This window comes from Camelus dromedarius, chromosome 10 (assembly GCF_036321535.1).
Source record: "Camelus dromedarius isolate mCamDro1 chromosome 10, mCamDro1.pat, whole genome shotgun sequence".
Lineage (NCBI taxonomy): Eukaryota > Metazoa > Chordata > Mammalia > Artiodactyla > Camelidae > Camelus > Camelus dromedarius.
In genome coordinates this window covers 19,553,477-19,566,274 of record NC_087445.1, presented here as the reverse complement: position 1 = coordinate 19,566,274, position 12,798 = coordinate 19,553,477, and the positions used below count along the sequence as shown (strand labels likewise).

Below are 12,798 nucleotides of genomic sequence, written 5' to 3'. Positions count from 1 at the left end.
CCACTCTAATCCCCCCAAGGGCTTGTCGCCTGGAGCTGAGGCGAGCTCCTCGAATTTGATGTCTCTTTACTATCAAGTGGAGCATAACATCCAATTCTTTGCTTATTTGCCAAACTGAAAGTATTCTATTCTCTTTGCTGAAGTGGTTTTTCTCCTTTCTATCTAACCAAGGTAGCATTTCTAGCCACTGAAGTAAATGCAGGGCCTCTGTTTATGAACAAAACTTTCCAGAGATTAAGGGGGAAAAGGAAAAAAAAATACCATGCACAAATAACCCAGTTTATTCCAACAGCACCCTACCATTTCTTGCCCAGTCTCCTCAGCGCTTAAAGAACATACTGGTTTTCGGACATAGAAAGGGTGCTGGACCCTGGGGACCCCACAGGGCGTGGACGGTGCCCTGGGCTTGTTCTCCTCTCTCCATTCATCCTCAGAACCAGCATCACTTCTTCAGAAAGGCAGGGGGCTCATTTTTTCCTGTCTGCACAGCAAAACCAATGTTTGGGCGAATGACTCTTAACAAATCAGGAAGACTATATACATTGCAAAGAAAATGGAGCCACAATTGATTTGACATGAATTTAAGTAAAACACCTATTTCCGTCCATCTGTACTTACATTTCAACATGAGTTTGAGAGATGGGAAATACATCTTACGAATGCCTTAGCGTTCACATAATGGCATCTGTACACACAAACACAGTGTATCTTTCAACATAACTACACATACACACTCCATTAAAAGATACCGACAGATTTATAAAACGTATTGGCCTTGCACTGTTACTCTCAAGAATACAATTTACTAAATTCACTTTTGCACTGCATGGTAGCTCTGGCCACCATTGAGGATCTGTCAGCATTTCCATCATAACTCTATTTTCAGAAGACAGGAGTACAAGTGCCAAAATACATATTTACAGTTTACAGACAGCGGTGGCTTTGTCTTCCTTGGACTTCTTCAATGCATCTTTACAAGGGATATTCAGGGATGGCAGTGCCTATATGATAAAAAGTATCATAGAAAACAAAAGAGGTCAAAAGATGCAGACGTCCAGCCCAAGACTAAACTAAACCATGGGAATCAACTCCTCAGCATTTACCGCAGCTGCAGGCGTCTCTACATCATAGTCATAGTTTTAGAGCAACAGTCCAGAGCAAGATGCTAATACGTGTGCACATACGTGGTACGCAGCATTAGTACACAAAAAGCTAAGGGTGGAAAGTAAGGAGCATACAGCAAACTACCCAGAGCTGACACCTCCACAGTGAGAAAACTGAACACGAGCCACCCGGCACAAACACGGACCATTTCCAACACTGAACATCCAACTCCGTTACCAAGGTGGAGTTAAAACTTTTAAGAGTCAAGTCTCTCTTAAACAAGTATGTTAACTTGTTAAATGTGAGGGGCTTAGAACAGTATGTGGGATGTTAGGCAGACTTAAACTGTCTTTTTTTTAAAGATGAGCCGGGTCTGTAAAAGTTATCAGCAGAAACATTTTTGGTGGGAGAAAGTTTCTAGCGGGAGAAAACCAATTTTATTGGCTCTTTCCACAAAAAAGTGGGTAATTCAGATTAGAGAGGCTTGTTTTGCAAACGAAAAATGTTTAGGGGACTCTTAACTTTTTTCTTCTAGAGTTTTTGTTTCTTGATCTTAAGCTTTTCTGTTCTCCCCTGTTTGGACACAATATGCAAGCATCTATAGACAAACCTATTTGTCTACAGAGAGAGGGATGGTATGAACATAACATATAGCTGCAAGGATCTTTGCTGCTAACATGACTGCTATACGCTAAGAAGCACCCCTCTCACCCAATCCTGCTGCAAAACCAGAGGCAAAAGCTGACTTATAAAGGGGTAATATTTCTGTATGTAAGTTTTTTTTCCCCTCAATGGCTAGGGAAAAATTTAAAGCAAGCTTATCATTCTCTGGCTGGCTCAAACCATATCCATACTCACCCAATTAACGTGATTTGAAACATCTATTTTCATATGCATATATTTGTGTGTGTGTGCGTATATATATATATATATATATATATACACGCACACACCCCCCAAAGAAATTAAACCCTGCCATTTTTCCTTTGTGCTTAAAAAAAACCAAAGCCACTGTTAGAATACACACATGCCCAAAATATTTAACAGGTTTCAAAGTGTACATAAATGGGGCAGAACTGAATGGGTTACTTTACGTATAACTATTTGAAATCAATTGAAAGGGGATTTATTATTTATCATTTCTGCATTTAAAAATCAGGAGAGCAAGAGTTCAACTTGGAAAAAATCAACAACGTGACTCTTACTCTATAGGAATTTCATGGAAGAATCATTTTGCTGACTCAGTAACAGAAAGGTAGGGTTTTCCAAATTTTCTCAATTTACAAACTTACGTTTTGATGATACTCTGAAGACATTTGCTTTATTACCCAAGTTTTAGGTCTAAAGGTTTTCACCGTAATAGCTTCTCCTCTTGCTATCCTTTTTGTTTGGTTACTTCTTATGTTACTAGTTTCTTGTTTAGTAACCTAAGGAACGAAAAATCTTTACATTGCCAAATCACAGTTTTTCTCACACAATTTAGATAGAAAAACAAAAATGGCCCAAACTACATATACACATTTCTAGTGAAACTACACAGATATTTTAGTTAAACCACATACATTTCTGACTTAATCAGAATATGTGAATGAGCAGTTAAAATTTTTTCAAGATTTCCATATAAGCATTGCCCTCCCCCTTCACCTGTAAAGTTAAAAACGAAACAAAACACAACTAAAATCACACAATTCGTCAGTCACCTAATGTCCAAAACGACTCAAAGTTTCTCTGTAATTAAACATTGAGAAGTGGACTCCAAAACAAATGCTTCAAGAACGATCAGGCCAATCATCAAGAATTGTAACGTTATTGGAAAAAGTACACTTGTCCTCAGGGAGAACACTTCTGAGAAGTAATTTACAAGGAGCATGGCTGTATTATAATTTTTTAAAGGAAAAAAACTGTCTTTGGATAGAAAGAAACTGTAAAAAAAAAAAAGCCCCCCTTTAAAATGCAGAAATAACTCCTTTATCAATCTGCATTTACATTACTGCCCAAAAGAATGGGTCTGGAAAGACCATTTTCTGTACAGACACTAGTTAATCTCTGTATGAAAAGACAGCACTGGCATAGGAATACACAAGGGAGATCCCGGTCTATTAGCACATAGACTGTTGTAAGGCTGATCCAGTGGACGAACCTTTGGATCCAGAAGTATTTCTTCGTTTCGTTTCTTTTCGGTTGAATTCCTAGCAAAAACTTGAAAGATGAGCTGTTCTTGTTTTGCATTTCTCCAGTTCTGGAGAGGATGGAATAATGACACCAAAAGTACTTTGGTTTTGGGTTTTTTTTTTTTTTCTTTTAAAAATAATTTGCTTTCTTTTGCATGCCACAGGACAGATTTCTAGTTTCAAAACAGGGTACATCAAGAACAAAAATATCCCCCCTCCCCAACCATCTTTATTTTCACCAATACAAGAACTCCTTCCGGAAACATAAGCAAGTGACTAAACAGGTATCGAACCACTGAATCTACAAGTTAATACATCATCTGTTATGGCGGAGTAACCAAGAACTTTCCCCCAAAGAAAGATTTTAATTTTTCAAATATAAAAGAGTCTAAGAGGATCATACGTGAACAAACAAAAATCTCTTATTCCAGATTTTATGGTAAAGATGGATGACACACTGGCAGCTGAAGAAAGTTGACACTCTTACTAATAAATAGATCCAAATTAAGAATTTCTACAACATTTCTTTAGAAAACAGAACCAAAATTCCTTTTTTAAAAATGATGATCCTGTGGAATGCATTCACTTCCATATTTGTCTAATATCATAACAGTGAAACAGACACAAGGATGTTGATGACAGCTCAACAATGTTGGATGCAGGACATTTACAGGTACACGTATGTTTAAAAGTCCTACAGGTTTATTGACTAAGGCTAGACAGCAATTCATATGATCCTATTTGGTGCGTTTCCTACCATGGTCCAAGATCATTATATGGATACAGCCAAGGACTGGGCCCCAACTTTCAGGAAAAAGACCACAAAGAAGAAAATCGGGGTGGCTATTTGGTCCCCCCAGTTGCTCATTTTGTGTCCTGGAACTGGAAAAACAAGATGGAAAATACAGACTGCAACGAGTTAAGGGACTTGGAAAAAGTTGGTGCAGAGTGGCACGGTATACAAGTAAGGTCACTGGGCTTCGGATGGCCAGGGCGCCGCACTGAAGGAGCATCCACGGGACCAAGTACTTAGAATGTCTTGCAGTGTCATTCCCTCAACGACTAGAATATCTGTATGCGATAATAAATAGATCAGTTAGGTAATAAGGCAGTGTGTTGAATATGCATTCGTCCTGTGGAATGAACCACCACAGAGAGAGAGAGACGTGATACCACACACATTCTTTAAGTTTTCTTGTGTTGTGTTTGAGCTGTTTGTTTTCAAGGCTATCCAGGCTAACTCTTCCCGGGGGTTTCCTTGCAGAGAAGAGTGGTCCGCTGAGGCTGGTTGGCTTAACCTCTCCTTTATCAAGAGATGATGACTGGCTTTAAAGAAAAATAAAGCTGAAGGTTGTTTGATTTTTATTTTTTTCCCTTTTGGTTGCATCATTCTGAGTGTTCTCATATAAACAAACAAGAAAAAAAAATCACAACCAAAAAAAAAAAAAAACCCAATAGTTTTTGATGCATCCAGTTGTTGTGTTCTCAGGATGTTCCAGATGTTTCCAGGTAACTCTGTAGTTTACGGACTGTGGTTTTGTCCAGCGAGCAAAGGTCAAAATCAAATGTTGTGTTTGTGATATGAAAGTGTCCAGTTTCTTCTATAAGGTTCACAATCTAGAGGAGTAAAGAAGAGAAAGTTAAGGCAATAAGCCACAGACATCAAAAGGTAGAGAGAGAGATGGAGGGGGTCAAATATGGAACCAAGAGATCAGTATTCTCATTTATAGCAAGAAGGTTCTACACTATTTTTTTAATTGAGGTATAATTGATTAACAAAGTTGTCAAAGTGATTCAGTTATACATACATACAAAAGAATCTGAAAAAGAAGGTCCTGTACTACTAATGGCACAAAACTCTCTCTCAGCCAATTGGGTAAGTCAAAAAAAAAATTAACCCTTTGAAATTCTCAGTGGGAGCAGGTTACCTGTTCTCATCATTCATATCCCTGAAACTGATTCCTACTTTCAAGTCATCAACAGACTACGTTACTCGAGGTGGGAGTGAGAGTGGGTAGTTGGGGGGGATACAAGTTTCAAGACCCCTTTAAAAATTAGTTACTGACTATACTTAATAGATGAAAAGAAGTGCCAGACTAGAAATAACAAAACTCCTTATAAAAAAGTATAAACACAGACACACACATACAATGATCATTTTCCTTCTGACTACATTATTGTAGAAAAGTTAGAAAATGCAAGAACCTACAAAGAAATAGAAACCATCTTACAGTCCCACCTCGGTGAATATCACGCATAGCAACTGGAAGGGGGCTCAGGGAAGCCTTCCGTGGGGCTGGGATGTTTTGTTGCTTGATTTGGGTACTGGTTACAAAAGATGCATTAACTTTGTTAAAGTTCATCTAGCCATACGTTTTGTTATTATTTGACCAAAAAAAAAAAATCTACATTCATTCCTTTAGTCGTGTTCAGTTGATCCCGTGGAGTACTTGGGAGTTGTAACTATTATCTACAAAAAGAAAGGATACCTTTGTCTCCCCATTTGGAATAGTTAGACCTCATTTCTTGAACTGTCATATTTCTAAAAGCTGGAGCCAAACAGAAGTGGTGACAGAGGCACTGTCTGCCTGGCCTGGCTTTCAAGAGGACGCTGCTAAGGTTTTGACATGAACAACGATGTTGGTTATTGGGTCGAAAGCATCTTGTATCACGTTACTTGTCTTTCTGTGCCTATTTTACTAATAATTGTATCAGAAATAGATGCTGCGCCTGGGAGTGTGGGTTTTAGGTTTGTTTGTTTTGAGTAAATTGGGACGGAGGGGGCAAATTTTAGTAAGCTTTGTCGGGGACAGAGGAAAATCAGCATCCAGATGAAAGAGAAAGTATTTGCACAGAGAAACCAGCTGGCAAAGTATTGCACATATTTTTAGTTGTCTCTGTTACTATCACTTGCTCCTGATTTTCTTCAGTTCAATCATCTTAAAAGGAATAATTTTAATTATTTAGCCCATTACTTATTCAATGAAGTTTCAGATGACCTAATTTCGGGCCGAAAACAGCAGAATGGAAACTTTTGACCTTCTCTTCTTACAATTATTTTCTTTAGAAAACAGTAAATTTGTGAGCCATTCCCTACGGGTCAGTGGCTCTCAACAGAAAATGTGCTCCCCATCCCTGACATACTTGACGGCCACAGAAACATAAAAGACAGAGTGAACCTCAATCCAATTAATTGCTCAACTCCAGATCAAGCTGGTGCTACCTTATTCAACCTCTGGAACTATTTTTTTACAGATAGAACCATGGGTTTAAGAATAAAACAAGTCACTCGCTTTGCAAAACCATGACAAGACACAGCCAACTCCCTACGTAACGTCCATATATTCCTTCATCTTCACCCACAGGAGCTTGGTTTTCTGGGAGTGCCAACATGCCCAGCTGAGACACTTGCCTCCAAGACCCACTGGCAGCACGTGGCAGACACTGCTGCTTACAATTTACTTGTCAGGAAGTCACTGGGCTTTCAGGAAAACTTTCCAAAGGGTATAGATAATGGGCATGTGGCTTTTGCCCTCGGCCCCTCTTCCTGTCTGGAAGGAAGATGCAACCCTGGAAGTGCAGCAGCTGTCTTCCCCTCGAGCGGACAAACGCAAGAGGAGAAGGACGGCAGCAGGAAGGCAAGGAGTCTACGTCCTCTTTTAAGCCACCACACCGACCATGAGTTACTTACCTCCAGGCCTGTTATTATACAGGGGGAGGGGGCGTAGGGATGCAGGGGTGGACAGGGAGCCTCGCTTGCTTGAACCACTGGACGCACGGTTCTACTACGCGCATCAAGAGGTTAGCGGAAGCGGGGTTCCCAACTATGATTAAAGTACCACATTCACATAAGAATTTATCACGCTAGATCTTACTGTTAACACTACAAGATCTAAAATGAACACTCATTTGCTTTATTAGTTAAGAGTTAGAGAACTTTCGCTAAGTCACCCACACACAGCTGCCTACATACAGAAACAGCACACACAGCTACGTCTACAAACACAAGCCTTTCAAGGCAATCAAATACTTCCTACTTATGGAACATTGATTGAACTAAGAGTACTTTCTAGAGTAAATTGTCTTTTTTGCTACATTGTGTAGAAATACTATAGACCTAGTGAAAATGTGTAAACTTCAGGATGGAAACAAACAGCCTTTCAGTTTATACAATGGAGGCAAATGACAATTATTCCAGACTGTGATTCCTCTCTCAACTATCTGGTCAGTAGGTAAAGGACAAAGCATTCAGAACAGAGAATCCGGAATTTGGCATATCAAGTTCTGACTCTGCTCACTATGTGAATGGCGTTGGACAGAACATTATGACCCCTGGGCCTCAGTTTCCTCATCTGTAAAGTAGGAATGATGCCACCTGTCCTACCTATCATTCAGTGTCGTTCAGAGCATCAAATGATACGCAGCACAGGAAGCTTCTTCATAAACTGAAAATTGCGACACTGATCATGGCAACACGATTATGATTACCACGTAAACATAAATGTATCCTTAATTACAGGGGAGGGAACCAGACAGCACATGAATTTTCAGACCCAGTGCTTTTCTCTCCACCCCTCATTGACCGTTAGCCATTGCATCAGCACTAAAACAAATGAAGCAGGGAAAATGCCCGAAGCTAAAACTCAGAGCATCCTTGAAATTTTCTGAAGACTAATTATAATAAAAGTTTGCAGGAGGAAGGGAAGAAAGCAGGGAGAAGAGTAGCCTTTGAAGTAGCTGAAATGACAAACTCAAATCATAATATAGGGGGAGGGTAGAAGACGACCCTACATTTTCCCTTTAGAATGACAGGTAACTCACCCATGTAAGAAAAATAAATTTCTGTGACTCACTATAGTTGCTCACTAATTACTTAACAATAAGAAGAACACAGAGTAATAATAATACCTTCTAGAAAAAGCCAGTTGGTTTTAAGGCAAGTAAGTCTACGTGCCCACTAGGAAATCCGGCCCTTCCTCTCATGTGCACTGCACCATCCCGTGGATTTCCGAGGCTTCAATTGCAGCCCTCTTGTTTCCTCTAAAACCAGCACACCCCACCCCGCCTGCACCACAAACACGCAAAGAAATGAAGAGAATCTGATCTCCCTAAATGAGCCCCCGCATTTTTACAGGAGCCTATAAGAATATATCAAGACGGATGCAGAGACATCCTTGAAGCATTGTCGTGGCAGCAGATGGGGCGTTCAGGACCCTTTGCCAAAGGGAACGGCATTAATGATTTGAATTATCAGAGCACATATGTACCTGCATCCTCCATTAAATAAAGACTCCGTAAAGAAAAAGAAATGTGGGTTGCTTTCCAGGAACATCAGAAACACAGCATTAACATGCTCTGTTCTAATGAAGCAAGCCACAAAGCCTAAAAACACCCCACCGGGCCCTGAAGGACGCCGCCCAGCCTTTCCATAAGAATCCCTGCTCTGCTGATGCGGCTCTACCTTGGCCGCCACCTGCATCATCCTGCGATGAGGAAGGCAACTCCAAAGTAAAACTGATGATGATAAAAGACGGAGTAACCCTGGATAAGGAAGGCAGGCAAGGGCACAGGGTATGCACAGGTAGCAGAAAAGGAAGAATTTGGAAGCTGCTTAACTCATGCTTCAGATGATGCTTCATGTGCAAACATTTGTGATGGATTATTTCCTGCCACGTCAGCCTTGGAGGGGGTACCACGCAGGCTTTTCTTTTTTTTAAACAGGGTAAGATCCACTTGTTAAATCTGGACTCCTTCCCCCAACCTTGGTTATAAAAGTTACAGAAATTATAAAAAGGTAGATACGTTATTTTTAGTCTCATTATATTTTTTAAAAAACCCAAAAAACAGGATTCTTTCCACCCAAAGCAGCCTCTTCACTGAGTGGGAAGTAATGAACAAGCTGTGCTTTAGCTGCTTCTGTCTGGAGTGGAGTCAGGGCTGCGGTAAGCCAGGTCTTCCTGTGCAATGGCCCCATGTGGGCCGGGAAGCACTGGCCACCGGCCGAGCGGCAGCGTGTGCCCCACCCCGGGCTAAGAGGCGGGCCCTCAGGCTCCCCTCCACCAGGGATTCTAAAACACGGAAAGGCGATCCCTCACGATGGGGAAAATCATTTTCAGCAGAACACTTCTCAGGGAGGGTTCTCCATGTTATTGGAATATATATACCATTGATTCCCCACCGCCCTGAAGAAAATTCTAAGAGTAGAACAGTGTTACCAAAATCGCTGAACTGTCTTCTAAGGAAGCCCTGGTTTTCCTCAGCGGTTTTCTTTTTTTTTTTTTTTTCTCCCTCTCCTAAGGAGGATGCAAATCCAGACTCAGGGCTGAACTGCAAATTGCAAAGGCGTTTAGAAGGCTTCAATCTCCCTTTCCAAATAAATGTGGAACATGTAGTTTAAAGAAGAATCAAATTCTTAGCCACTCTGAGGTACTGACGTCTCTGGGTTTGACTGTGTGTGCTGTACTGTATTTTTACCTCACGTAAAAGGGGCTTAAGAACACAGGCTCTCTTAATCCAGTGCTTTCTGCTCATTAATGTGGATGCTGGGTGCCAGCACCAGATGCCCCCAGACTACAACAAAAATATTAACCACTTTCCGTGGTCCAAAGAAAAGTGGCAGGCCCGATTTTTTGACAGGATGCATTTAACAGGAGAAGACTTGGGATGGGATCGTGGGCTGGCCAGAAATTCTGTACTCAGGTACTCAGGTACTCATGGCAGAGAATATGCAGGCCCTGTGGAACACAGTCCACAGATGAGCCGTGCTCATGGTGGAGAATAACATTAGTCCTCAATAGTGCTATGTTTTACAATAGGAATTAATTAAGCAGTAAACCGTGACAGGACATGCATCATGGTATCATAATCACAAGCCTCAGCTGCATTACAAGGCAAAAGGCCAAAGACTGAGAGCTTTCAACCGGCCTGGGAATGCAATTAGGGTGAAACGCTGTGGGCCCCGGAGTGCCTTTATGCCAGGTTAAAAATTCATAGATACTGCTCTCTCCCTCTAGAACACTAAAATAATCCACTTCAATGGAATTCTCCAGTAAGCCAGCTTCCCTCACAATTCTTTCCAAGGTCAAAATAGAGGACAATGTGAAACTGGGAATGCCAGTGACACCCCAAGGTCAGACCCTGCCCTGCAGCCTAGTATCCTCGACTCATGGGCTGGGCTTTCTTTGTGAAGGTATCGCAGCCCTGCCCGAACATCCGTCTCACTCTTCTGAGTCTCACTATTTGGACTCAACTTGCGCATTACTAGCTTTATTGGACAACTGCTCCACGGTGGTTCAGAGCTGGTGTTTGGAAAGCGATTGGAAAATCAGCTAATAGATTTACCATCACCATTCAGGCAGCAGGCCCCCAAGTAATTGAGAAGTGGCAGGCTAACCAATTTTCAGTTGTACAGAAGAGAGGTGAAGAAAAATACAATCAAAGCACTAGAATATGCCTTAGGGTAAGCCACTCAGATCCTGCTTTCCAATCCATTGCGCGTACATTAACAGAAATGCAAGAAATGCAACTTCTCCCCCAACGAAAAAGTCTAGGTCTGCAGTCTTGTTCAAATCAAACTCTGGAAGGGTTAAAAAGCTTATCAGGCCAATCAGGGGACTGGGTGAGTCTGACAGTGTGTATTTATAGATTTAAGCAAAAATGTACACAGAATATAAATGTGACCATCAGCCATTAAACATAAAAAAAAAAACCCACACACAGCTGGGGTAGATTAAGTACTAACTTCAAGTCATTTGAAAGCAGTTAGGAAAAAAAAATTTCAGGCAGTGAAATAATCTACAAACCCACCCTGGAATTTAGAATACAACCTTCTATTTGAGTGTTAACGAAAAATTATCTTATCAATCGCCACTGTTAACGCAATGGACGCACGTACGGTCACTGTATGAAAACGACAAACCTCCCTCCTTATCTTCTCAAAACATCAAATTGTACTAATAGAAGTTTCCCCCTCTGCAAGTATTCCACAGTTGAGTTCATAATAATAGAATGTATGCTATACAAGATAAGACAAACGAGGAAAATATTTATTTTCCTTAGAACAGCATTGGCAAAGGTTACTAAACTGAATCACAAATGTTTACGGCACTTGACTGAAATTCTTATCACTGTTTTCCCATGAAACCAGAAGCCTGGCCCCAAAGGTCTCTGCATTCCTACCACCCCCTCCCTCCACCCACAGGGCAGCACCGGGCGGCGCGGGCAGCGGTGTACTCCCTCGTCGTTCCCCCAGCGCGTGCCCAGGTGCTGTCGTCTGCAGCACCAGGGACGCTCCAAAGCGGACCCCCAGGTAGCCTCGGACGTGCGCGCCACCACCCCATCCCCAGGTACCGTGCAGGGCGTGGGGCTGGCTTGGCCCCCGGTGCTACTCACACGAGCCCAGGACAAACTCGGCCGCGAGGCTCCTGGGAAGGGTTATGTTAAAAAGCATTTCTCACCTGCTGCAGAATGTGTCTCTCCCTCAGCGTCATCAGCCTTCGGTGGAGCTCCACCAGTTCATCTAGGTATGCCTGAAAGAGAAGGGAGGCCCCGAGAACGGGCGCTTTAGGACGCAGTTCAAAAGTAAAAGCAGAAACGAGTAAGAACATACAGCAGCGGTGAGAGGTCCCACCACCTACTCCGCGCCTCGGGCTGTGGGGGCGCAGCGCTCAAGGCCTTTGCAGGCCAGTCTCCCTGGCCCACCACTGCCTTCTCAAGCCAGCTTTTTTTGTTTTTTAAGGGCAGTTCTTGCACTGATCTGCTCTCAACAAGATTCAAGTGAACAGGTTCACCCTCTCCCAACAATGCCTCTACAGAGAGGAGGGGAACTCACTGATACACTGAGTTTCAGCATGTTATGACCATCTATATTCTCCTTTTAAAAAATTATTCTTCCATCTTTGAAGTATTTTAACTAAGAGAGAAAAGTCTAAGTCTGAGCGTGGAGGTTTCAATGCACACTACCAATTATGCCAGGGCAAATTAAAAAAAAAAAGCAAAAACACCTTCCTGGTCATATTTAATATCTCTATGAACGGCAAGTGACAGAACGGAAGAATGTCTCATGAAAAACAGAGCTCACCATCCAAATTAGCATCTGGTTTGTCAAGCGCTCCCCTGAAAGGGCACAGGTGCACCTCTCTTTCCGTTTGCTCTGACTCATGAGTCTTTGTTAGCATAAGTGCTTGGAAGTTACTAAGTGCCTTTGTGCAATGAAGGCAAAAGAAAAGTTCACAGAGCCTTAGCCAGGCCTCCCCCAATCCTGCAAAGCGTGTGAGGACCCTGTCCACAGAAGGACACTAACCCGTAACAGGTCTACAGGTCAGGTTTTGGATGCGTGATTGCACGCCTGGGGAAACGCACTGCACTAGGATCAGATGTGCTGCTCACCTAACCCTCGGCCTCTGCCGCAAATCTCTTACCTCCCAACTCAACGTGCCTGAGATCCCTTGGCAATCATGGATGTGGAAGGCCAAGCTTAATACTGGAGATATAAGCAAGACTTGGAACATAAACTACAAAGCAC

At 42.1% G+C, this 12,798-nt stretch overlaps 1 protein-coding gene across 3 annotated transcripts in view; it reads right to left on the bottom strand.

Annotated features, from left to right (window-relative positions):
• Nucleotides 1-265: 265 nt before the first annotated feature.
• Nucleotides 266-12,798, bottom strand: part of MLLT3 (MLLT3 super elongation complex subunit) — a 240,987-nt gene continuing 228,454 nt past the window's right edge. For all 3 annotated transcript variants that reach the window (XM_031449634.2, XM_031449637.2, XM_064490170.1), the window contains 2 exons: nucleotides 11,732-11,803; nucleotides 266-4,892 (listed from right to left, as the gene is read on the bottom strand). In XM_031449634.2, the coding sequence (XP_031305494.2) occupies nucleotides 4,761-4,892; nucleotides 11,732-11,803 (204 nt within the window). In that variant the 3' untranslated portion in view covers nucleotides 266-4,760. The remainder of the gene's footprint in view (nucleotides 4,893-11,731; nucleotides 11,804-12,798) is intronic.